The following is a 25,631-nucleotide window of genomic DNA, read 5'->3' on the forward strand; positions in this document are numbered from 1 at the left end:
TCTCACTCAACTCACTGAACAAGGCGGGGGGCGGTGCATTTAATCTGGGGCAACCCAGATCCTGCTTGGTGGTCAGGCCCTAAACCTATAAACGATCTCATCAAAGTACTGGTTGGGGTTTGCCACTTTTGCTTAAAGATGGGGTGCCTTTCTGGAAGAAGAGCAGGAACAATGGATTTTGCAGGTAGCACGTGCTGAGGCACCAACAAAGGCTGGTTCTCTGATGGGACCACAAAATGGTAGAAAATGCTTTAAAATGGTTGCCGTATCCGCTAAGCGCCCGCACTCCCCAAACCCGTGCCCTGCGCAAGGAGAGGTGGGAACCACCCCCCATGAGGTCCGGAGGCTCCGTGATCAAAGTTGGGGAGAAAGCGGCTGGACGCGAACTGTTTCAGACCCCGGGCACATCCGGGAAAGCGCGATCTTCGACCTCGGCGGGAGGAACCTTTCCCTCACGCCCAGAGGGTTCTATCGCCCTCCCGAGGCTACGCTTGGTCCCGCTCTGCTCCCGTAGTTCCTCTCGCCCTCAGTTCTCGTCCTGGAAAGCGCGCGAGACTTCCGGGTCCCCGCCCCTTCCCATCAGCCCCCGGTACTCCCCGCCTTTCCCTCTTTGAGTTGGTTCCAGATCAGGCACCGCGGGTTGTAGTTTGTGAGCAGAGGCGCCGTTCTGCGGGTGACGCAGGCGCAGCTCGGGCGGCGCGCGCCGACCGTCCATACTCTGCTGTCCCACTTTCTTCGCGTCTACTCGGCCCCGTCGCTGAGAGCCCCGTGTCTCCCTCTCACACTCGCAGTCCCCGTCGCGCGCCCGAGGCAAGGGGCGGGCCCAGGTCACCGGGAGAATGCTGGCCTGAGCGCGAGACGAACGGCCGCGACCGCTCCCTGGTGGGGGAGGGGAGGGGCCTGGAGAGCCGGGCTGGGGCGGGCAGCTGGGACAGGGGCCTGCGGGTGGGCGGGGAGGTGGGCGTGGAGGCCCCTGGGGGCGAGTGGAGAGTCGGAGCCCAACAGCTGCCGTGGCCGAGGGCTTAGGATGGCGGGGACAGCGGAAGGTTGGCCTTTGCGGAGGGAGGCGGGCGTCCTCCTCCAAGGTGTGGGGGGGAATCCTTTGCTCCTGTCGTCATTGTTCAACACCCCGATTATCCCTGTCCGGGCTCCAGGCCCCTTCTTTCCGCGCCATGGGTGACAGTGATGACGAGTATGATCGAAGGCGCAGGGACAAGTTTAGACGAGAGCGCAGCGACTATGACCGTTCCCGGGAAAGAGATGAAAGACGTCGAGGAGATGATTGGAATGATCGGTAAGACACTGCTTTTTCTTAATATCGTCTCCCGTCTTATTCTCTTGCATTCAAGTCTCGTTGCAGTTCCCTTAAGGTTTTATTAGAGCGAACCATATGAAATCGCTCATACTTGACCGTTTCATGTGGTTCAGCCTATTTGCTCTTGGCCAAGGAGCTAGCTGTGGCTTGATTTTTGAAATGTCCAGCAGATCAAAGCAATAGAGGTAAGAGTTTGAGTATGAAAAACGAGTGTTTGTGTGTGTGTTTTATTGTTTGTAAATTATACCCCAAAAATGTTGATTCAAAAAAAGTAATATTACAGAATTGACTTGATTGGAGAGGTTGTCAGACCAGTTCCCTAGCAGGATATGTAAATTTCTTGTAATTGTCTAGCCTAAAAACTGAAAGAGTTCTTTGAATAGTGATGGTTGGGTTAATTGATTAGGTTTGACTCAGCTAGTGATTAGCTTTTTGGGATGTTTTTGAGTTAACTATAGTTGAGGTGTTTCTGTTAAGAAACAGCTGATAGGGGCTTCCCTGGTGACCCAGTGGTTGGGAATCCGCCTGCCAATGCAGGGGACATAGGTTCAAACCCCGGGCCAGGAAGATCCCACATGCCGAGGAGCAACTAAGCCCGTGCACCACAACTACTGAGCCTGCGCTCTAGAGGCCCCGAGCCATAACTACTGAGCCCGCGTGCTGCAACTACTGAAGCCGAGCACCTAGAGCCCATGCTCCGCAACAAGAGAAGCCACCGTAATGAGAAGCCTGCGCAACGCAACTAAAGAAAGCCTGCGGGTAGCCACAAAGACCCAAAAATTAAATAAATAAATAAGTTTATTTATTTATTAAAAAAAGAGAAACAGCTGATATTTAAAGGAACTGTGGAAGACTTTTATCTAAGGGACATCACAAATATCTAATCGGTGAGCTGATGGCGCAGGCTAGATTTGGAAACAGGTTATCAGGAAAAAAGAGTTTGAGGTGGCTTATTGCAATAGCATTTATTCATTCAGTGTTGTTTTGAAAAGTGAGTTCAGTAAATCGTTCAGTCAGTATATCTCTTCACTGTGGAGACTTTATGTGGCACTTTGTTTTGTTTAGTATCTTCTAAGAAAGTCAGACGACAACCAAAGGTGTTCTTAATTCTGAAGCTGGCTAAGGTATAGTTATTGCCCCTAAGGAATTTACAGTCTGGGGCTTGGAGTGGGGGGCAAAATGGCCTTGGGTGTATTTTGCAAATGAGTATATATGAGAGGTCATGATGAAGATGTGAAATGTTGAGGTAACAGATCTGAGGGAGGGGACAAGTGGTGGAGGTGGTGTAGGGGAGAGTGACAGGAAAGGGACACCTAGCAAGGCTTGGAAAGATGAGTGGGGATTCCTCAGACACAGGTGGAGTGTGCACCTTGGAGTTGGGGGCATAATGTTGTGCACAGAAAAAAGCATATGTTCTAGTTTTTTTAGAGTAGTGGTTCTCAAAATCCCTAAGAGGTCTTTGAGCTTACAACTATTTTTTTTTTAAATTTATTTTATTTGTTTTTGGCTGCATTGGGTCTTTGTTGCTGTGCGCGGGCTTTCTCTAGTTGCGGCGAGCGGGGGCTACTCTTGGTTGCGGTGCACAGGCTTCTCATTGCGGTGGCTTCTCTTGTTGCAGAGCACGGGCTCTAGGCGCCCGGGCTTCAGGAGTTGTGCCTCGCAGGCTCTGGAGCACAGGCTCAGTAGTTGTGGAGCACGGGCTTAGTTGCTCTGCAGCACGTGGGATCTTCCCGGACCAGGTCTCAAACCCGTGTCCCCTGAATTGGCAGGCGGATTCGTAACCACTGTGCCACCAGGGAAGCCCCTAAGCTTACAACTATTTTTTATTTTCTTTTTAATTTTTATTATTTTTTAAAAATTCTTTTTCATTACGGTGTATCACAGAATACTGAATATAGTTCTCTGTGCTATACAGTAGGACCTTGTTGTTTATCCATTCTATAGATAATAGTTTGCATCTGCTAAGCCAAACTCCCACCCCATTCCTCCCCACCCCCCGGCAACCACAAGTCTCTTCTCTATGAGTCTGTTTCTGTTTCATAACAGTTCAGTTGTGTCATAGTTTAGATTCCACGTATAAGTGATATCATATGGTATTTGTCTTTCTCTGTCTGACTTACTTGACTTAGTATGATAATCTCTAGGTCCATCCATGTTGCTACAAATGGCATTATCTCATTCTTTTTTATCGCTAAGTAGTATTCCATTGCATATATTTACCACATCTTGTTTATTCATTCATTTGTCGGTGGACATTTAAGTGGTTTCCATGTCTTGGCTACTGTGAATAGTGCTGCTATGAACATAGGAGTGCATGTATCTTTTTGAATTACAGTTTTGTCCAGATACATGCCCAGGAGTGGGATTGCTCCATCATATGGCAACTCTATTTTTAGTTTTTTGAGGACTCTCCATACTGTTTTCCATAGTGGCTGCGCCAACTTACATTCCCACCAACAGTGTAGGAGGGTCTCCTTTTCTCCACACCCTCTCCAGCATTTGTTATTAGCTTACAACTATTTTTATAGTAATATTAAGATAGATAGTATTGTTGTTTTCACTGTATTGACATTTGGTACTATAGCAGTGGTGGGTAAAACCGCTGGTGCCTTAGCACAAATCAAGGTAGTGGCACCAAACAGTTAAAAAAAAAAGTTTCACTCCATGTCATTGATGAAGCAATAAGAATTTTAAACTTTATTAAATTGGATTCTTGAGTATATGGTTTTTTAAAAAAAAATTAATTTATTTTTGGCTGCATTGGGTCTTCGCTGCTGCGTGTGGGCTTTCTCTAGTCACGGAGAGCGGGGGCTACTCTTTGTTGCGGTGCGTGTGCTTCTAATTGTGGTGGCTTCTCTTGTTGCGGAGCACGGGCTCAAGGTGCGCAGGCTTCAGTAGTTGTGGTGTGTGGGCTCAGTAGTTGTGGCTCGAGGGCTCTAGAACGCAGGCTCAGTAGTTGTGGCACACGGGCTTAGTTACTCCGCGGCATGTGGGATCATCCCGGACCAGGGCTTGAACCCGTGTTCCCTGCATTGGCAGGCGGGTTCTTAACCACTGCGCCACCAGGGAAGGCCGACTATATGGTTTGTAATACACGTGATGATAGGAAGTATGCATAAAGCACTTCTGCATATAGTATGGTGGTTGTCTTGAGGAGGAGCATTTGTGGTATTGAGTTGTGAGCTGAACTAACAGTCCTCATCTCCCCACCCCCCTCGCCCCCCCCTTCAGGTTTGTTACCTGAATGAAAGGCTATCAAACAGTGCTTATTCATATCTGGGTATTTGGTAGACATTTTGAAAAAAGCTAAGAGAACTTGTTACTTTAAGGAAAATCGTCAGTTTTGTTGCCAGTGAGGAAGTGGAACTTTCCAGTGTAAACTAAAATTTTGGAAAACTTGTATCTACCAATGTCAGCTTGACAGCTTCCCATTACTTTAAAAGACTTTTCTGGTGAGATAGGGAGTGATACTAATGATTATGATATTTTGATACTGTGTAATGAGATGTGTGAAGATCTTTTCAAAGAACAAGGCAGAATAATGAATTTTAATGTAGCAGAGTACAAAATGTTCATTGATTTAGTTTCAGATTCAACATTGCAGCTAGCCTTTAATAAGCTATCTCTTGCCAAGTTTTGGGTAGTATCAAAAACAAAGAATATCCCCAGCTATCTGAAAAGGTTATTAAAGTGTTCCTTTTTCCAACTACATATCACTGTGAGGCCAGATCTTTATATTTTTCAACCAAACAGTGTATCATAATAGGTTGAATGGAGAAGTATATACTATGAGAATCCAGCTGCCTCTATTAAGCCAGACCTTGAAAAGATTTGTAAATGAAATAATGATGCAACTTTTCTCATTAAAATTTTTTTGTAAAGTAGCCATTTTTTATAAAAATATATAAATGTGTAGTTTATGTTATTATATAACTTCAAAATTATTAGGTATTTTTTTATGTTCTAATTATGAATACAGTTAAGTATTGATAGATCTAAGCCACATAAGCAAAAGCTCTTTCAATCTTCAGTAATTTTTAAGAGTGTAAGGGGTTCCCAAGACTGAAAAGTTTGAAAACCACTGGGTTATAGCGGAGGATTTTCTTTTTTATTTTGTTAAGATGGAGATAGGGTTGGCTGGTAACTGGTAGAGAACCTGGAATGGCAGCCAGGAACCGAGGGTTTGTTGCTTTTTTAAAAAATAAATTTATTTAATTAATTTATTTATCTTTGGCTGCGTTGGGTCTTTGTTGCTACATGTGGGCTTCTCTAGTTGCGGCGAGCAGGGGCTACTCTTCATTGCGTTGCGCAGGCTTCTCATTGCGGTGGCTTCTCTTGTTGCAGAGCACGGGCTCTAGGCTCTAGGCACATGGGCTTCAGTAGTTGCTCCGCGGCACGTGGGATCTTCCTGGACCAGGGCTCGAACCCCTGTCCCCTGCATTGGCAGGCGGATTCTTAACCACTGCGCCACCAGGGAAGCCCGGAACCAAGGTTTTGAATAGTATTAGCATGATTGGATTTGTGTTTGAGAAAGATCATTTTGACCTTGGAGTGGAGGAAAGGGAGAGACCAGAGGTAGGGAAGACAAACCAAGGCTGCACTTAAAGGAGAAATGGCCAGGACCAGGGCACATGGACCAGGGCAGAGTTTGTGGGGATGGCATGGAAAAGGACAGCTTTCATAGGATTTGAGGCAGAGGATTAACAAGCCAGGAACAAGTTAGTGGTGAGGGTGACACTTGATAACTGGATACCTGGCGATAATGTTGGTGCAACTGAGAGTGGGAAACAGGAGGGGGGAGGCAAGTTTGGGCCCATAGTGATAGAAGTAATAGGCTCGATTCTGACATGTTGATTTTGAGGTGACAGTGGCCGTCTGGGAGGGGTTGTTGATGTTGGTGTGAAGCTCAGGAAGAAGGCCAGGCTGGAGGAGATGGCAGGCCATCAGTTTGTGGGTAATGGCTGAAGTGATGGAAGTAGACAAGAGGTTTTTTCCTCTTAGAGAGAAATTTTATAATTTCAGGCTTTTAGTCTCGTGTCTCAGATACGATGGGAAGGGCCTGTCCAAGAGTGTGATCTTGGGATATCCAACTGTGTCTTATTTACTGCTACTTGTTCGTATCTCCAGAGAGTGGGACCGTGGCCGGGAGCGCCGCAGTCGGGGTGAATATCGTGACTATGACAGGAATCGGCGAGAGCGCTTCTCTCCTCCCCGACACGAGCTCAGCCCCCCGCAGAAGCGCATGAGGCGAGACTGGTGAGATGGCCACGGTTTCTCTGTCTTCTCTCCTCAGCCTCAGTTCTACCTGGGCCTCAGCTGTCTTCCCTCACTTCTGCTGAGAACTTTCTTGGTCATTTCCTTTTCTCAAAATTCCCATAAACCCATCTTTTTTGGTTCCTCTAAACCCTTGGGTGAGAGACCACACTGCAGGTGTGCCCCTCCCTCTGTCCCATCTGCCTTTGCGCTCAGGAGACATGATGGCCTTCTCTGTCTGACTTTTGTGTCCCTCACCCTCAGGGATGAGCACAGCTCTGACCCGTACCACAGTGGCTATGAGATGCCCTATGCTGGGGGGGGTGGGGGCCCAGCTTACGGCCCCCCTCAGCCCTGGGGCCATCCAGACGTCCACATCATGCAGCACCATGTTCTGCCTATCCAGGCCAGGTAAAGACCTGCGGTTCTGGGGTTCTTGGGAGAAGGGAGTCGGTAGGCCTGGGGGATGGATTGGGGCTGCTGAAGACCACGGCTGGAGCCAGGAGAAGTGGGTCAGGCACACTGGCGTGCCCGTGGGGGTGGCCGCAGCTGGCGCCTGGGGTCATGTCCCTGGTGGGCGAAGGAAGGGGGCAGCTGGCTACCTCGGCCCGCCATCCCCCCACCGTCTTCCCCCACAACCAAGACTTCCTGACCGGGCCCCCCCTCAGGCTGGGCAGCATAGCAGAGATCGACTTGGGTGTGCCGCCACCTGTGATGAAGACCTTCAAGGAGTTTCTCCTGTCTTTGGATGACTCTGTGGATGAGACAGAAGCAGTTAAGCGCTATAACGACTACAAGCTGGATTTCCGGAGGCAGCAGATGCAGGATTTCTTCCTGGCTCATAAAGATGAGGAGTGGTGAGTGCCCCTCCTCTCCTGCTATCTTTTCCCTGGCATGTTTCCCCTGGCCCCGCCAGTGGAGCCTGCAGCCCTGTCCTCTTCCCATTTTCCCCAATCCAGAACTTCCTGGGGGTGGGGGATGGGAAGCGTCACAGCACTGGCTGATGGGTTCTCCTCCTCACTTCCACGTCCGCCACGGCCCCCACCCCATCTCCCTTCCCCACCGTCCTCAGCGAGCGAGACGCCTCCAGGCAGCTGGCCAGAGCCGCCTGTTCCCTTGGGGCAGCAGACAGACTGCTTCCCACTCGCTGATACTGGGTCATTGTCATCCCTGATCGCCGGGACCCTGTGTGGCTGTGGCATCCTCCCAAAAGCAACGAGTGAATCCAGACAAGAAAAGCAAAGATCTCAGTGTCGTTTGACAGAAAAAGAGTTTTAATTTTTTTCCTTTTGTGGATGTTTTAATTTTAATCAACCATCTTTTCCCCCCTTCCTGCTCCTCCTCCTCATCCTCTTTCTGCTCCTCCTCCTTGAAAAGAGCCAGAACTGGGAACTACACCCGCTCATCGACGGAGCTCGGAGCAAACCCACCTCCACCCCCACCATACCCAGCCCATACATGAGCCCCCTGGGCTGACGGCGCTGCCCCGGCCAGGCAGACAGGCAGGGCACTGCTGTGCACAATGCAGCGGTCTAGCTGAATGTGATTGCTCAGGCAGCTAGTCAGTCAGGGCCACCACCGCGGAGTCCCGCGGGGGTGGGGCATCCGGGCCGGGCGCCCCAGCCAGGAGCCAGCCGGTGGCCCACCAGCCAGCATGGGCCCTGGGCGCGGCTAGTTAAATCTTGAGCTCTGTTTGACCAAGCGGCCAAGGTAAAGATCCTGGAGGTGACGCCTGCGGCTTTCCTTTCCTCTTACGCTCAACTTGTGGTTCTGTTCTGTCACTGTCTCCTCTTTCTTCTTAATCTGTGTCTTTGTCTCACTCTCTCGTGAACCTTTCATTCTTTCTCCGTCCTTGTTCTTGCTCCTGCCTAACGCTTCTTTCTACTGTTTTTTTTTTTTTTTCTCCCCCTAGTCTGTTTGGTCTTTAGTTTTCCTTTTTGTTTTTGACTTCTGGGACTTTCTCTCACTTTCCCCTTTCTTTTTTGCATATCCTAATTTCTTCTGTCCCTCCCCCCCCACTCCTGCCTCCCTGCCCAGGGTCCTAATTTAAGTGTTTCCTTTTTCATGATCTACCCTAACCCCCCACCCTGTCCTCTCTCGATCCCTGTGGGCAGTACCTGAGGTTATAAGGGCACTTCAGTTTCTCCCTTTGGTCTTTCCCTGTCCCTTCACCATCTGCTTATCTTCCCAAGGGGGGAGAAAGGTATCCTGCCTTTTTTGGCTTTTCCTTTCTGGTGATTTCAGGTTTCCCTGTCTTCCACCAAGGGATGGAGGGAGCTGGTGGGAGCAGTCCTTTTAATGACTCTGGTTTGGGGTTGGCAAGGAGAGGGAGGTTCTTTGGGGCCTACTATTTCCTTAGCGTTCCTCTGGGAAGCTTTGGGAAACTACACTTTTTAAAATTTGTGTTTCCCAGATACGCAGGGCAGTCAGTGTGCCTCCAGCCCTGGCTCCCCCTGTAGCCATGCTCTTTCCAAATCCAGAGCTCTTAGCTCCTGGCTCTTCCCTAGATCTTCTCAGAGCATAACCTCTGGTTCCTTTTGGGGGGATTGGGTGGTTCTAGTGCACCCCTCTCCCCTCGTCTCTGCTTTTATGATCTTTTGTGGGTGTGAGAGGATGGGGGCTTTCCCCTGATTTTCCTGGGCCCCTCCCCATGTCCTGGCTCTGGCCTCCAGTGACTGTTTGGCCTCTTCCCTCCCCACTTCCTTGCCAGGTTTCGGTCTAAGTACCACCCAGATGAGGTGGGGAAGCGTCGGCAGGAGGCCCGGGGGGCCCTGCAAAACCGACTAAGGGTATTCCTGTCCCTCATGGAGAGCGGCTGGTTTGATAATCTTCTGCTGGATATAGACAAAGCTGATGCCATTGTCAAGATGCTGGATGCAGGTGGGTGGATTGGGAGGGGTGGGATTGTCTGGTGACTAAGGTCTTGGTTGAAAATGGAAATAGATGGACAGAAAGCCAGAGGCTGGAGGCCAGGGCCCTTGGATGGTGACCTCTGCTCCCTTTGTTGGTAGCTGTGATTAAGATGGAAGGAGGTACAGAGAATGATCTACGCATCCTGGAGCAGGAGGAGGAGGAGGAACAGGCAGGAAAGCCTGGGGAGCCCAGCAAGAAAGAGGAAGGCCGGGTTGGACCAGGCCTGGGGGATGGAGAACGCAAGGCCAATGAGAAGGATGACAAGAAAGAAGATGGCAAACAGGTCTGAGTGCTGGGGCTTCTGGGTGCTGCCTGTGCGGCCTGGGGAGGAGAATGGAGCTGCTTCGGGGGTTGTGTCTCGGGTGGGGGAGAGGCGAACTTGTGGGCTCAGCTGTGGAGGGTGGGTGGGGCCCTCTGACAAAGGCTGAAGGGGAGACCAACATCCCTGGTGATTTGTCTCTACCTGTAGGCTGAAAACGACAGTTCTAGTGATGACAAAGCTAAGAAATCCGAGGGTGATGGGGACAAGGAAGAGAAGAAAGACGACTCTGAGAAAGAAGCCAAAAAGGTAGGCTCTCCCTTGCGCAGGGTCAGTGTCGGGGCTGGGTCCTGGTACCTGACTCATCTCTCCTTGCTGTGGCTCTTACAGAGCAGCAAGAAGCGGAATAGGAAGCATAGTGGTGATGACAGCTTTGACGAAGGCAGTGTGTCCGAGTCGGAGTCAGAGTCGGAGAGTGGCCAGGCCGAGGAGGAGAAGGACGAGGCTGGTAGGTTTTATTTTCTTCGCTTCTAGTCCAGTCTCTTCACACTGAACGGTGTGGCGGGAGGTTGGTGACATTGATGGGAGGGTGGCCTTTTGGGAGGGACTGGTGCGGGGAGGTTTGACAGCTTCTCTATCCTCTCCTCCTCAAATGACAATAAATTTTCACCAACTCCCACCACTTCCTGCATAGAGGAAGCACTCAAGGAAAAGGAGAAGCCCAAGGAAGAAGAGAGGGAGAAGCCTAAGGACGCTCCTGGGCTGGAATGTAAACCCCGACCGCTGCATAAGACTTGCTCTCTCTTCATGCGCAACATTGCGCCCAACATCTCCCGGGCTGAGATCATTTCTGTGAGTGGGGAAGAATGGTCCTGGGGGCAGGGACGACGCCCGGGCTCCATTCCTTCGTGTGGGGGCGACAGCGAGAAGATAACCTGGCACTGCTTCTGACCTGCATCTCTGTTTCTCTGATGGGGAGGCCCCCTTCCCACGGGCCCACGCCCTTCAAAGAGGCTGGCCCTGGTTGCATGGTTTGCTTTCAAGTGCTGTTATTCTTAAGCCCTTAATTGTTTCTTCCTAGTCCAAGGAAAGATGAAAAGGCAGTTCCCCAGGGTTCTGAGGACATGGGGATTGGAGGAAGAAGTGAATCCTTGAATCACAAAGTGGGGCTTCTGTTTCTCTGCTTTTCCAGCTCTGTAAAAGATATCCCGGCTTTATGCGTGTGGCATTATCGGAGCCCCAGCCCGAGAGGAGGTAAGGAATGGAGGGAGGTGTGACCCTGGATACCTTGGGGAAAAGGTGCAGGGGAAGATTGGTGGACAACATCACCTCCATCCCAGGATTATGCTGACATTTTCTTGTTTAGGTTTTTCCGTCGTGGCTGGGTGACCTTTGACCGCAGCGTTAACATTAAAGAGATCTGTTGGAACCTGCAGAATATCCGAGTGAGTCCTGGGAGTGGGACTGTTGAGGAAGAGGAGGTGGGGCTCCCCACGCTCCACACAGTCTCTGATTCCTTTGTTCATTGATGGCTTCATTCATCTGCTCCTTATTTCATCCATTTAGTCTGCTCACGTGAATTGTATGCAGTTGTCTCTGGGTTTGGCTCTGAGACTGTTCCCGTGAACAAGGCACCCCTGGTCCCTGTCCTTAGGGAGCTCAGTCTCATTGCTAGCGCGCTCGGTCGGGCCAGTCTTTGAGTGACTCTTCTCGGGCAAGTGTTGGTGAGCCTTCTGTTCCCTGCAGCTCCGGGAGTGTGAGCTGAGCCCTGGTGTGAACAGAGACCTGACCCGTCGCGTCCGCAACATCAACGGCATCACCCAGCACAAGCAGATAGTGCGCAACGACATCAAGCTGGCGGCCAAGCTGATCCACACGCTGGATGACAGGACGCAGCTCTGGGCCTCTGAGCCTGGGACGCCTCCTCTGCCAACGGTTAGTGACTCCTCGTGGAACTTGTTAAAAAGCCGCTGGTTCCCCCTCATCTGCTGTGGGCACCTCTGGCCTTACCTGATCTGTAACACTGACCCCCTTGTACCCACCCCCGTCTTTGCCCCTCTCCTCCTGGGCAGCATCTCCAGCTTCCAACAAAACAGATTGGTATTAGTGATCATTTATTGGCTAGGGCAGAACACATACACAAATTAAGACAAATAATGAGGCAAACGTAACGGCCCAGCTGAGCCCTGATCTCCTTTCTGCCCCACATCGCCTTTTCAAATGAGAAGGTTCCTAGGCTACCCTGAGGAGTTTTGTCTGCTCCACCTCTCTCACCCTACCAGAGTCTGCCCTCGCAGAACCCCATCTTGAAGAATATCACTGACTACCTGATTGAGGAAGTGAGTGCTGAGGAGGAGGAGCTGCTGGGGAGCAGTGGGGGGGCCCCTCCTGAGGAGCCTCCTAAGGAAGGGAACCCAGCAGAGATAAACGTGGAGCGGGATGAGAAGCTGATCAAGGTGCCAGTGGGTGCAGAGTGTGGGGCGTGGGAGAGCCTGGTTCGGGGCAGTAGAGGGGCAAGTGTATGGGGAACTCACAGCTTCTCATTTCTCTTAGGTTTTGGATAAACTCCTCCTTTATTTGCGCATCGTGCACTCCCTGGATTATTATAACACGTGCGAGTACCCCAACGAGGACGAGATGCCCAACCGCTGTGGCATCGTCCATGTCCGGGGGCCCATGCCGCCCAACCGCATCAGTCATGGAGAAGGTGAGCTCCCAGCTTTCCCACTGCTCGTTTCCCTCTCTCTCAGCTGCCTCTGGCCTTAGTTCTGCTCTGGCAGCAATGCTCTGCCGCCCTCTCCTCTCATGGGCGCCTCCGGGCTCCCTTCTCCAACCTGCTCTCCGTCTGTTCCACAACCACAGTGCTGGAATGGCAGAAGACGTTCGAGGAGAAGCTGACTCCGCTGCTGAGCGTGCGGGAATCTCTTTCAGAGGAAGAGGCCCAGAAGATGGGTCGCAAAGACCCTGAGCAGGAGGTGGAAAAGTTTGTGACCTCCAACACCCAGGAACTGGGCAAGGATAAGTGGCTGTGCCCTCTCAGTGGCAAGAAATTCAAGGTCTGGGATGTTAGACATTTGTGTATTAGGACTGTGGGAGGAGAGGGTTCAGCCGGGAAGCCTCCTCAGAGCCTGGGGAGGAACTGCTCATTGGGACGAGACGGAGGGGAGGTTGAGTGTCCTTGCAGGTTGGGTCTGGGGAGCTAGGGAACCCTCATTGCTGACTCAGTTCTCACCCCCTCCTCTGTTCACCCAGGGCCCTGAGTTTGTACGCAAACATATCTTCAACAAGCATGCAGAGAAAATTGAGGAAGTGAAGAAGGAGGTAGCATTTTTTAACAACTTTCTCACTGATGCCAAGCGACCAGCTCTGCCTGAGATCAAGCCAGCTCAGCCACCTGGCCCTGCCCAGAGTAAGATACGATCCATGAGGGTCTGCCCCATTCCCTCTCCCTTGACTGTTGAAAGACTCCTGGTTTTATTTATGTATTTATTTTTGGCTGCGTTGGGTCTTCGTTGCTGTGCGCGGGCTTTCTCTAGTTGTGGTGAGCTGGGGCTACTCTTTGTTGCGGTGCGCAGGCTTCCCATTCACTGCGGTGGCTTCTTTTGTTGTGGAGCATGGGCTCTAGGTACGCGGGCTTCAGTAGTTGTGGCTTGCGAGCTCTATAGAGCGCAGGCTCAGTAGTTGGTGGCGCACGGGCTTAGTTGCTCCACGGCATGTGGGATCTTCCAGGACCAGGGCTCGAACCCGTGTCCCCTGCATTGGCAGGCGGATTCTTAACCACTGCACCACCACGGAAGCCCCTCCTGGTTCTCTTTAACTTGTCGTATCCTGAGAAGTTTCTACCCCACTCTCAGGCCATACTGCTAAAAAGCCAGCTGTCCATCTCCCGCCACTGCCCGCCCCCCCCCCCCCCCGCAGTAATTCATGTCCCTGTCCGTATTGTACTCCCCCCAGGTCTGACCCCAGGACTCCCCTACCCACACCAGACTCCCCAGGGCCTGATGCCCTATGGTCAGCCCCGGCCCCCCATCTTGGGCTATGGAGGTAAGTGTAAGAGGGAGTTGAAAGGATCTGGACTGGGGCTGGGAGAAAGAAAACTTAGCTAGGATGTAGTTGAGGTCACAGCTTTTCAACTCAACACTGATCTTGTTCATAGCTGGTGCTGTTCGCCCTGCAGTCCCCGCAGGAGGGCCTCCATACCCCCATGCTCCCTACGGTGCTGGCCGAGGGAACTATGATGCCTTCCGAGGCCAGGGAGGTTATCCTGGGAAACCCCGAAACAGGTGAGACTGGGCTAAGATGTCTAAGTTTTCTTGGCCCTCTTCAAATTCCCTTTCAGGGACCCTCAAATCTCACTCCCTCTTACCTCTTTCTCATCTCACAGGATGGTCCGTGGAGACCCACGGGCCATTGTGGAATACCGTGACCTGGATGCTCCAGATGATGTGGATTTCTTTTGAGTCCTACACGTTTCCTCACTCCTGGTATCATCTGTACTTGTGACTGCCTTGTCCCATCCCGCTCTGAGAAGTTTTTGTACGTTCAGCCCTACTGCCAATAAAAGCACTTGCGTGGTGACTCCTGGCTTAATGTATATATGTAATATATTTCCCCAGATTCTCCCAAAAATTAGCTGGGGCCATGGTTGGCTGGGCCTTGCCACTTTATTGACACCAAAGATCCCAGGCTCTGCTGGGACTTCCTGGGGGGTCTGACATCAGGCAGCCTCTGCCTCTGAGATGGGTTAGATCAACGGGTATGGTGCTAGAGAAGGCTCAGTTCTGGGTCCTTAGCCTCAGTCCAGGGTGGGCAGCTGCTTTTCCGAGTTACAGCTGGTCAAGCACAGGTTGTAGAAGGAGTTGGGGTCAAAGGCTGTGTTCACCTCTCGCCAGCCCACCCACCCAGCAGCCTGTAGTTCACTGGGGTTTTTCGGGGCACCCCAGCAGTGAGGGTCCAATACCAGGACGTAGGCTTCCGTGCCTGGCCCCAGGCACACTCCCAGCAAGGCCTTTGACCGGGCATCCGCATCCCCTCCAACCATTACAGGTCCCCCGCCCCCTGCGAAGTGGGAATAAAGCCTCTCCAGTTCCCCCTGAAGCCCTGCTCCACGGGGCACGTGACATAGGCGCCCTTGGGGACCCCCGAAGTGGTCAAGGCAGAGGCTGGCCTCTACACAGCCGATCCAGCTCCGAGAGCCCCGGAACCCGGGGGGCTTGTCGCCCATGTCCTCCAGGGCCGCCTGCACTGCAGCCAGTTCGGGTACGCCCGCCGGCCGGCCCTCTGGCCACGAGCACAGCGTTTGCAGAGTGCGGTAGCCGCAGCCCCAGCCCCGGTCGTCCACGCCGTCGCAGCCATAATGATAGTAAATGTAATGGCCCGAGAGGAGGACCAGGCGAGCGCGGCCGCCGCCGCGGCCGGGCGGGGCCAGGCCCAGGTGGACGTCCTTCAGCGGTTCCAGGGCGGTGGGCGGGAGCGGCGGTCGCCGGGCCGGGCAGATCCGTCCTCCAGGCGGCGCGGAGCGAACTCCAGGGAGAACTCTGGGCTCTAGCGCTTCCTCTTGGCCCCGAGTCTTGGGCTAACTGCGGGCAGGACCGGCGTACAGGCCCTGGGGTCGCTCTCATCCGGGCCCAGGTTTAAGCGCGTGGCACGTCCCACAGCAACCAGCACCAAACCGCCGCGCGGGGCTCCCACAATGCACCGCCGCGTCCGCGCCGCCGTCCTTCACTGCGCAGGCGTGAGCTCCACCTCGCGGGGCGGAATGTACTCGCCGCCGCGGCGGGGGCGTGGCGCGGGCGCCCATCACCCCACCTCTCAGATCCGCTCTTCCCGCCGGCTTTAGCACCCATCCCTCCATTCACTCAATCCCAGTGGTTGAGGCATTCTGCCCGGACCCTAGCAACCCAAGCGCGCACACTCCTGTGGCTGTAACAGTTTATTGGCAGCCCAGAGGGGCGAAGGCACCGCGGGGGAGGGGGCTCGGCCCGAGGCATGCAGAGGGCGGGGAGCCCCAGGGGAAAGTCGGGGGTGGGTGGGCAGGGTCTAGGGATCCTCTGTGTTATATCCCAACCCTTAAATAAATAGTATATACAGCTGAGGGGCCGGGCGGAGTGGGCAGGGCAGCGGGACGAGGGGGTCCCTCCTGGGTCACAGGTCTGAGCAGCGATCCTGCTTGCTGTAATGGTCAAACTGGTTCTTCCAATGCACCATGTAGGAGCTCCAGCGGTGGAACTCAGCCTTCCACTGGCGCTCAGCCTCGTCCAGCGTGTCTGCGGCCAGGGTGCCCGGCAAGTGGGTGGGGGGGAGGACATGGGGAAGGACGGGAACGGACATGGAGGGGGGCGTGAGTTCAGGGAGGACACACGGAGAATGTAGGAGACCACGTGGGGTGGTGGAAAGAGGATCAGGAGAACATGCGACAGACGGAAGACCAGGGGAAGGACGAGGGTAGAGGCGGGGCCGGAGAAGGATGGCGGGAAGGAGGAGGGAGGGGAAGAAAATGACCGGAAGACAGGGGGACAGAAGGGATCAGAGGAGGAGGATCCGTGGGTTGGTGGGGAAAAGAGAAGAGACAGAAATGGTTGGCGGTTATAGCCCCACTGGGGGGTGCTATCTAGCCCTAGGGCCTCCCTCCCACCCCAACACCAAGCTCAGGCTCCAAATAAAAATTTTATAAAAAAAGAAAATTGTCTTTTTCATTTCCATTTAAACAATAAAGGCGTGTGGATCCCTGAGATGGGTCGTAGGTGTCCTCCCATTCCCCTCCCCACCCACCCCCGCCCCCAGCCCTGTCCAGTTTGAGTTTCTCGGTTTGAGGAGGGAGGGAGCGCTGGGTCGGAGATCCCTGAGTGGAGCCCTTCCCCACAGTCCGACCACTCATTAGAGGAGGGGCCCCCTGAGGCCGGAGAGGGAAGAGGCCGTGGTCACAGCCGCAGGAGCCGGGAGAGGAGGAGGAAGAGGAGGAGGAGGAGGGACAGGGGGAGGCCGGGCCTGGGCCTCGGGGCAGCCTCCCCGTGGGCGGGGCCTGAGCAGGTGCAGGGGGCCTCCGAGGCTGGGGGGAGAAGAGAGGGGTTACACCCGGCCGGCTCCCAGTTCCCTCTTTCTCTCCGCGCCCCTTTTCTCCCCCGCCTCCTCCCAGCCCCTGCCCGCTGGCCCCTGCGTACCGGTGGCGCTGAGCAATTTGGGTAGGAAGCGGTTCCAGAAGGCGCAGGCCTGGGCGCGGAGCCCCCGCCGCACCTCTAGCGGCCGCAGGTTCAGGCTCACGTACTGCTGCGCTCCCGCCGTGTATGGTGGCCACTGCGGGGCTTTGGGGTCCCGGGGGTCATTGGGGTCCCTGCGGAAGGAAAGGGAAAGCTCAGCCCCTGGGGGCTGGGGAATGGAGATGGAGAGTAGGAGGAGGCAGGCTGCTTCCTGACCCGTGCCGTTCCCTCTTAGGCTCCAGGGAGAGCCCCGTCTCCTCCCTCCCACCTTCTCCTTCATCCTTTCTCTTTTCCAATATGCTCCGTCCTCTGGAGTCTTTCCCTTCCTCCTGCCCTCCCTCTTTCTGTTGTTCCTCTTTTTATTTCCCTCAATTTTTCTGCTCCATCTTTGTTTCTCCCATTTAAAAAATTGCTATGATTTATTGAGCCCTTACTATATACTCAGGCCCAGTCCTATCTCTACAAACATCATGTTTACTTCTGCGGACACCCATGTGATGGGATATTTATGGTCCCCTTCTTCAGACAGGTAAACTGTGTGCGTGTGTGTGCATTCGTGTGTGTCACAGCTAAAAAAATCATCACTGGTCCAATTGATCCAGTTCTACAGTCCACGCTCCTAACTGCTCTGGTAACTCCTTTGTCTGTCTCTCCTTGTCTGTCTCTTCTGTTCTCTTTGCCTCCCTCAGCTCTGTCCTTGTCTCATCAGGATCTGCCACCTTGCCTTCCTCCCTCCTTCCCTTCTCTCGGGGTCTCCTTTGTCATTCTCTCTCTCCCCCTTTGTCTCCTTTCCTTTGTGAACTTGCCCCCCCCCCCCGCCCTTTCTGCTTGTCTCCCTCCCTCTCTGTCTGTTCCCCCCCGCCTTGCCTCCCTGGCTCCTGGAGGCCCTCCTCCCCTCAGCCCCGCTGACCCGGTGCGGGCAAAGTTGGCCCAGTATCTCATCAGTCGTTGGGCAAAGGTTCTCTCCTCGACAGTGTAGTTTAGCGAGGGTTCCAGGGGGAGCCCGAAGATAAACTCGATCTCGTAGCCGTGGGGCACCCCCATCCAGAGGGGCCAGGAGAGCGTGGATGCACGGTGTTCAAAGATGTAGGCATAGACGCGAGCGCCTTGGGCGGCCAGTCGCCCAGCCAGCTGGGCTACGGGGCACACGACGTTGTGGTCGCCCACCACATCACTCATGGCCTCCCTCAGGCGCGCCGGGTCCTCAGGGTGCAGCCAGTCTGTGTAATGCAGGACCACAGCCTCGGCAGCCAGGTCACTTGCCTGGGGGACCCCGACCCGCACCCCGGCCAGGAACTGGGCCCGGCTGATGAGAGACTCGTTGTTTTTGCTGAAGCCTGGGGCCCCGTAAACCAGAAAATAGGAGCCCTCATCCTTCACCACACCCACCAGCACCTGAGGGGACAGGATGGAGGGATGGGGGGGGGGAGGGGAAGCACAGACAGACAGGCAGACAGAAACAGATGGACAAAGAGCCAGAGAGATGAACAGTTATAGACCCAGAACCAGGGAGGAAGAGAGTTCGAGATTGGGGAAGGGAAAGAGAGAAAGAGAAAATATACCCACATTTCTTTTCCTCTCTGTCCCACTGACCACCCTGGGATTGAGCCCTCAGGGAAGAGGAGCGGGCCATGGGGCCCAGAAGCCTGGGTCTTTGGGAGTGGGTTTTGAGGAGCCCTCATGCCTGGGTCCCCACGGGGAGGGGCAGGTGGAAGAACAGGCCTAGAGGAAGCAGCTCCACCCCCTCCAGCCACTAGTCACCTGCAGGCCATGGAAGTCTCCAGCATTGATGAGGGCTTCGGGCGTGTCACTGAGGAAGTCTCCATCCACCACAGGCACGAAGGAGAAGCGGAAGACGCTTTCCTGAGGCAGCACATGCCACTCGTGGTCCACCAGATCCTGAGACGGCCGCGTCCGCAGGCAGGCCACCAGGTCTGTGTCATTGCCACCAGCCCCACCAGGGGGACAGCCCACGAGGCGGGCCAGCAGCGTGGCCCTGCGGCGGGCCTCTCCCACACCCACTGTGGCCCAGGGCCCATTGGGTGCCCCGCTCTGCAGCACGGCCCTGTGGAACAGGCCCCGGCTGGGTGGGGACAGCAGGTGCATGCCCACGGAGGCGGCACCTGCGCTTTCCCCAAACAGAGTCACTGACGTTGGATCCCCCCCGAAGGCTGCTACGTTCTCCTGCACCCACTGCAGTGCCAGCCTCTGATCCAGTAGACCCACATTGCCTGGGGCCTCCCGGCTCCCCGGCAGGGCCAAGAAGCCAAAGGCTCCCACCCGGTAGTTCATGGACACCAGCACAGTGCCCTCGGCCTGGGCCAGGAAGCGACCATCATACACGTCCAGGGAGGAGGCCCCGCTGTAGAAGCCACCCCCGTAGATCCAGACGAGGACAGGGGTGGGGGACGCAGGCCGGGGGTACGGTGTCCACACATTGAGGTAGAGGCAATCCTCGCTCAGCTCACGGTTGGGGTTCCACATCTCGGTGCCCTCAAAGCCGGGATACAAGGTGTCCACATATTGGTAGCAGACTCTTTGGAAGGCTGTGGCATTCAGCACCCCTGGCCAGGGCCGCTTGGGCTCTGGTGGCAGAAAGCGACGGGGGCCCACAGGTGGCTCTGCGAAGGGGATGCCCAGAAAAGCAGAGACAGGGCCCCCAGGGGCCATTAGGCGGAGGCCCCGTAGCCGGCCCCCACGCACCGTCACCAGCAGCTCTGGGTCCTCTAGGCCCTCAGCCTCTGCCCCTCCTCCCAGGAGGAAGAGGAGGAGAAGGAGCGGGGAAGCCAGGGAGGGCGTGTGCAGGGGACACCACGGGGGCCTCATGGCTGCCAAGGCAGGCAGGCGTCTGCTGGGAGAAAGAAAGGCAGAGGGTGAAGGCTCAAAGCTGCCAGGAGGGAGGAGATGATTAGGTAACACTCTTGCCCAGGGGTTATCACTGAGCTGCAGAGGAGGTGGGGCAGGTTGGCAGAAAGGAGGAGAGAAATGGAGGGAGGGAGGGAGACAGGCAGAGACAAGGACACAGGCAGGGAGAAGCAAGAGGGGACAGAGATCAGGCACACACACACATACACCCAGACGGACAAATGCAGGGAAGAGAGACAGACCCGCCAAGCAATACCCTCCCCTGCCCCGCAGGAGACCCACCGCCCTCACTTCCTTCCCCCAGCTGGGTGGACTGCCTTGGGCCCAGTGCGAGCAGTGCTGCGGGGCACCAGCACCGGAGGCCGCAGGCCACCCGACAGGGGCGGGGCCCTCACTGACGGGAGGCGCCGACGGGGGAGCTTGAGGTGGCGTGAAGGCTCAGCCTCTCATACAGTTGGCCAGGGCCGGACCCTGGGGGGGTGTGGGTCGGGCATTCAGGGTGTGGGAGTCGCAGTTCCCGGGGTACCCCAAATCCTGCCTACTCCACACCCTGCCCCACCCAGCCCCGCCTCATCCACTGTCTGACACAGCGCGTTGGTACCCGCGGATGCCCGTCAACTGCGCACCCCCCTCGCCTAGCCTCAGCCAACAGGCTCGCTAGACCTGGCCCCACAAGATCGAGTCCCCCATCCATCCGATGCTGCGGTGCACGCTGCCGCCAGCGGGAGGCAGTAGAGACCGAGAAAAGGACGGCGCTCCCCGCCCCGAGTCCAGGAGCCGGGAACTTGGGGCGGGGGTCTGGGGGCTCGCGGGCATTGCCGAGGGGTCTGAAGGGCGAGCCGGGACGCCTGCGTTCTCGGAGCTCCGGAGATCCCCGGCTGCAGGGGCAGGAGCGCTATTTTGGGGCAGCAGCTGCTGCGGTTCCGGCATCTCCAGCCAAGGGATCAAAATTCCCCGGGTCGGAACTCCCCCCTCTCCCGCCGGTCACCCCTCACCGAGCCCTTGCCGCCCTGAGCTGGGGTGGTGGTGATGGAGATTAACTAGGAAACCCGAGTGGGGCTAATTATAACTCGGGGCTTCCGCTAAGCCTCCCCTTCCCCTAAAATAGAGACGGAGTCCCCGCGGGAGGGGGACGCCTGGGTCTGGGAGGGGGCTCCGGCTGGGAGCTGCGCAGGGGCGCTGAGGTCGCGGGATCCCGGAGGGCCCAGCCGGGCTCCAGGAACCTGCGCAGCTCGGATTCCGCCACCAAGCAGGGGGCATCTTCCAGTGGCCCCAGACTTGGGGGCGAGCAGGGGCAGTGGTGCTCGGGGGTCCCCACAGGAATTCGAGAGCAGAGGCGGCAGCTGGCCCTGCGGGATGCTGTCTCCCGCGCAGGCAATCGTTAAGTATGCGGCGGTGAGGGAAGAGTTAAGGGTGAGTGTGGGGCGTCGGGGGGCGTCGCTGGGCAGGCCCCGGGGCGCGGTGGGCGTCCTGTTTGGGAGCCTGGGTCCCTCGGGGAGCGCACCGCTCCCGGGACGCGGAGTGGGCCGCGGGCCGGAGGAGGGTCCCGGGCGGGGCGGGAGACTCACCTGAGGCGGCCGGGCCGGGCCGCGCCGGGAGCTGGAGGCGGCCGATGTTCCCCAGCGCAGCCTGAGCCGACTCTGACAGCCGCCGCCTCCGGCCCCCCGCACACACCCCCTCCGGGCCGCTCGGCGCCCCCGCCCGCCCCCGCCCACTGTCTCCGCCCCCGCCCCTCCCCGCCTCCCCGGGCTGCCACCTCCTCTCCCTCTCCCTCTCTCGGAGCCCAGACCCAGAGACCCCGGGGTCCAGACGCACTCCAATGACAGACGCCGACAGACGGACAGACACGCAGTGACAGACACGACAGAAAGACCCTCAGCGGCGGAGCAGACACCCACAGGGACAGACAGACGGACAGAAGCCCGCGGAGACAGACACACGCAGACGGACAGTCTCATGCAGTGACAGCCAGAGACAAACGCAGTGACCGACATTCACAGACGGACGGACACACTTGGACACATTGACAAGTCGGGGCTGGGGGCCGAATAAATGAGCATCCCTGGCCACGACAGAGCAGGGGTGGCATGGGAGGACCGGCACGTGAAAATGAGGCTGAGGACCCCCTCAGGGGCCCGGGTGGCACCGGTGGAGAAAAGGTGACACCTGTGAGAATGAGGATGTGAACATGAGATCACGAGGGGACACGAAGGGGACCCCCGAAGAGGGAGGAGGCCCCCGGGGGGAGGGAGAGGTGACTCCGGGACACCCGACAAGGAAGGCCAACGTGGTGGCACGCGCGAGGTTGCGGGGTGAGGCCGCCGCCGCAGTGGAAACTTCCGGAACCCCCGCGGGTGGGTTTGCGCTGGTTCCCTGACGGGTGACCTCGGACTTCTCGTCACCAGGGTCCGGTCGGGGCATGACATCACCAGGCCAGGCTCTCATTGGCCGCCGCGGCCGGCAGGTGGGAGCGGCCTGGCCTGGGCTCGCGCAGCCTGGTCGGAGGGGCCTGGGCCGCACTGGCCCCCCCAGGTCCCGCCCTGAGGGGGTCACCCATGAGGACGGTGTGGCCACGGCGGCGTCTCCGCGCGCGCGAAGTGAGGTGGAAAAAAATGGGTCTTGGTATGCCCGCGCTAGCTCGCCGCTCGTAAGCCCCTTCCTCTCCCGGGGTAGCTGGCTCGGGAGCTCGCTGCCCGCTCACTGCGTGGGAGACCGCCCGGCGCGGGCGAGCGTCGGGGTGTGCGTGCGTGCGTGCGCGCGCGCGGCGGTGCGGGGCGATGCGTGGGGCGGGCGCACGCGCGCACGCTCACTCGGCCGCCGAGCGCCCCGCGGCGTCCGACTAGGCCGTCTGCCGCCGCTAGGGGCCGGATGGCACCGGGTCTCGGGGTCTCGCGAGGACCGCGGGATCCGCGGGAATCCAAAGACGTGCCAGGCCCTGGGCCGCTTGGTCTCGGCTCTCTAAGATGGGCGACTCCCCCCAGCCTACCCACCCGTCCCGCGGGAACCGGCCCGCGCTGGGTCCACTCTCCGCTTTCGGGCGGCGGCCGCCAGGTGGCGCCGAAGGCAGCCGCTCCGGCCTTGGAAACTGGGATGGCCCATAAAGGCCTTGGGGGTGATGGGGGCTTGCCTCCTTGTCACTCTCCTGAACGGGCTGTGCCACGCGGTCGCCTCACCTGACTTCTGTAGTCATGAACTCCTAGGCCCGGACCACGGAGATAAGCGAGGTCAGGGACAGCTTATAGCCTGGGGTTGTCATGAACTAGTGATAGCTCAGAAGGTGAAAAGACAGGGCATGTTTTAGGAGTAGGCCCAGCAGAGACCTCGGAGAGGTGAGCGCTGGCTCCTGCCCGCTTGGAAATGGCATCAGTGGGGCAGTACCTGTGGGGGAATCCATGGCAGGTAAGGGCAAGGCAGGTTGTAGAGCTTTCTTTTTTTTTTAAATTTAATTTAATTTAGTTTTTTTATGTAGCAGGTTCTTATTAGTTATCTGTTTTATACATGTTGGCGTATACATGTCAATCCCAATCTCTCAGTTCATCCCCCCACCCCCACTTTCCTCCCTTGGTGTCTGTACGTTTGTTCTCTACATCTGTGTCTCTATTTATGCCTTGCAAACCGGTTCATCTGTACCTTTTTTCTAGATTTGTGGAGTCTTCTGAAGCCAGTCAGAACTTTATTTTGGCGGGGGTGGGGTGGGGCTGGGAGGTGGAATATGTAAGGTCAGCCAGTAGGAGAGGGAAGGGGAAGTTACACCTGCAGATGCTTCAGATTCTGGGGCAGAAAGGGCATGCAGCCAGTTATGTCAATACCCTTCTCCTCCTTCCCCAGGCGTGGGGAGGGCAGGGGCAGGGCTGCACTAGGGAGATGGGTGGAAGGGCAGGCAGGCCCGGTAGGGGGTTAGGTTGGGATCTGAGGAGGGCGTTCTGATCTTGGAGCCCCTACTGTGCTTCTGCAGGCCCTGGGTCAGGGAGGGGTCAGTTGAATGTCCAGCCAGAAGAATCTGCAAGTCTACGTGGAGTCCTAGGGCATGCAGGCCCTGTGCCTGCTCGGGGGGTGCTGCAGAAGGAGGCCAGGGCTCTGCAGCTGCACACAGCTCTGGGAGATGTGCTGAGGAGACACGGTGTGTCCTCAGCCGGCAGTTTGTCCCAGGATTGTGAGCATGGAGGAGATCATGCAGATTGTGTCCCCATCTCAGAGAGTTTTAAAATTAGCAGCTGACCACCGGAGAGAGCCAAGATAAAGGGTGCAGGTGTTGGGAGGTCCACAGGGCGTTGGAGCAAGCCCTGGACTGGCTTCTCCCTCAGTGTCCTGCTGACTGGCAGGGAGACCTCTGGAGGGGCCACACTCCTTGTCTGGGCCTCTGTTTCCTGACATATAAAAAGGTGGATTGGACTTGAGTATATGTCAGAATCATGGGGCCACTTAGAGGGGCTGATCCATCTGGTATTGAGTGGAGCCCTTAAGTCTGTGTTTTTAACAGGTCAGCGCAGCCCCATGAGGGTGGTCTGAGGACTGCGTGAGGAGAAATGCTGGACGAGTTGCCCTCACAGTCAGGCCACACTGACCTCCTCGGGATCAACAGGCTGTGGGGGTCAGCAGGAGGTGCTGTGGGCAGTCAGCGGCTACAAGAACTAACAGGGACACCTCTGGCCACCAAGGGAGATGGACAAGGACTTGAGCTGGTTCTTTAAAATGGATAGAACTTCCGGGAACAGTTCCTCTTTTGACCTTGAGCCTCTCTCCAACCTTTGTCAACCCAGGGACCTCACCTGTCTAGCCATGACACCTGTCCCTACATAGTCCAGCATGTTCACCTCCCCGATGTCCTCTGTGACCCCACCCTACACAGCTGCCACTACAGAGATGTCCTTGATCCATTTCTTCCTTCACCATGTCTGTTTATCCAGGAATCAATCTGACTTCTATCACCAGTGCTGCCAATTGTATTGATACTTTCCTTGCATCTCTGTCTCCCACCTTTGCTAACACAGGGAACCCCTACTTCCATTACAGTCCTTGACCACCTCTGCCAACAAAAAGGATTCTCATCTCCTCTGTTTATTGGCTAGGGTTCAGTTCAGCTATATGAGACAGAAAACCACACAGTAATGGCTTGAATGAAATGTAATGGAAATGTATTTCTCTCTTAGATAAAAGGGACCCAGAAGTAGGCCATGCAGGGTTGGCAGGGTGCCCTTGATGTCGGGGACCTGGTTCCTTTACAGAGAATTTTGTTTCTTAACTGTCTTCAGTATGTAGCTTCCACTGCATGGTGTAATATGGTTGCTGGGGCCTCAGCCATCACATCTACATTCCCAGCCAGCAGGAAGGAGGAAGGACTGAAGAAGGGCATCGCTCCTCCCTTTAAGGACATTTCTTGGGAATCACAGACACAGCACTTCAGTTTCTATCCCACTGGTCAGAACTTAATCCTAAGGTCATAACTGGCTATACAGGAAGTTCAGAGATGTAGTTTTTGTTCTGGATGACAGGTTACTCATCTAAAACTTGGCTGTCCTAATACTAAGGAAGAAGGGGGGGCAGATACTGGGGGTAGCAGACGTTTGCCAAACCGCACGAAGGCTTCCTTTGCCTCGTCAGTGCACGACTGAAACACACTTCTAAAATGTTTCAATTCAGGGATGATGTCCCCCACCCCGGTACCCCCCTTTCCCGCTCCTTTTTTTTTTTTACCGGCCGCACCCTGCGGCTTGCGGGATCTTAGTTCCCCAACCAGGGATTGAATCCCGGGCTCACCGCAGTGAAAGCGCGGAGTCCTAAGCACTGGACCGCCAGGGAATCCCGCCCACCCCCTTTCTTTCGTGAACGT

At 55.9% G+C, this 25,631-nt stretch overlaps 3 protein-coding genes across 8 annotated transcripts; 1 reads left to right on the forward strand and 2 right to left on the reverse strand.

Annotated features, from left to right (window-relative positions):
- Window positions 1-606: 606 nt before the first annotated feature.
- SRRT (serrate, RNA effector molecule) lies at window positions 607-14,318 on the forward strand. Of its 4 annotated transcripts, none has more exons than XM_007186610.3 (20): window positions 607-882; window positions 1,155-1,294; window positions 6,443-6,571; window positions 6,833-6,979; window positions 7,237-7,425; window positions 9,279-9,448; window positions 9,580-9,764; window positions 9,951-10,049; window positions 10,131-10,248; window positions 10,435-10,592; window positions 10,933-10,994; window positions 11,107-11,185; window positions 11,487-11,675; window positions 12,023-12,196; window positions 12,294-12,447; window positions 12,603-12,796; window positions 12,993-13,149; window positions 13,683-13,784; window positions 13,897-14,023; window positions 14,125-14,318. In XM_007186610.3, exons 2-20 carry the CDS (start codon window positions 1,173-1,175, stop codon window positions 14,198-14,200), a joined length of 2,631 nt encoding a protein of 876 aa, XP_007186672.3. In that variant the 5' UTR covers window positions 607-882; window positions 1,155-1,172; the 3' UTR covers window positions 14,201-14,318. The 4 variants fall into 4 exon arrangements, with proteins under 4 accessions (XP_007186672.3, XP_057384580.1, XP_057384582.1 ...); XM_057528597.1 differs by having other exon boundaries at window positions 607-810; XM_057528599.1 differs by having other exon boundaries at window positions 607-810; window positions 13,695-13,784.
- UFSP1 (UFM1 specific peptidase 1 (inactive)) lies at window positions 14,318-15,557 on the reverse strand. Its single transcript, XM_007198597.2, has one exon. The coding sequence runs from the start codon at window positions 14,962-14,964 to the stop codon at window positions 14,536-14,538; it is 429 nt and encodes a 142-aa protein (XP_007198659.2). The 5' UTR covers window positions 14,965-15,557; the 3' UTR covers window positions 14,318-14,535.
- A 100-nt stretch (window positions 15,558-15,657) lies between these two features.
- ACHE (acetylcholinesterase (Cartwright blood group)) lies at window positions 15,658-21,478 on the reverse strand. Of its 3 annotated transcripts, none has more exons than XM_057528600.1 (5): window positions 21,370-21,478; window positions 18,698-19,784; window positions 17,847-18,331; window positions 16,901-17,070; window positions 15,658-16,006 (listed from the first exon to the last, which is right to left on the reverse strand). In XM_057528600.1, the coding sequence occupies exons 2-5, from the start codon at window positions 19,760-19,762 to the stop codon at window positions 15,885-15,887; spliced, it is 1,842 nt and encodes a 613-aa protein (XP_057384583.1). In that variant the 5' UTR covers window positions 19,763-19,784; window positions 21,370-21,478; the 3' UTR covers window positions 15,658-15,884. The 3 variants fall into 3 exon arrangements, with proteins under 3 accessions (XP_057384583.1, XP_057384584.1, XP_007186670.1); XM_057528601.1 differs by having other exon boundaries at window positions 18,698-19,787; XM_007186608.3 differs by lacking the exons at window positions 15,658-16,006; window positions 21,370-21,478 and adding an exon at window positions 16,612-16,788 and having other exon boundaries at window positions 18,698-19,787.
- Between the last annotated feature and the right edge of the window lie 4,153 nt (window positions 21,479-25,631).

This window comes from Balaenoptera acutorostrata, chromosome 15 (genome assembly GCF_949987535.1).
Source record: "Balaenoptera acutorostrata chromosome 15, mBalAcu1.1, whole genome shotgun sequence".
Lineage (NCBI taxonomy): Eukaryota > Metazoa > Chordata > Mammalia > Artiodactyla > Balaenopteridae > Balaenoptera > Balaenoptera acutorostrata.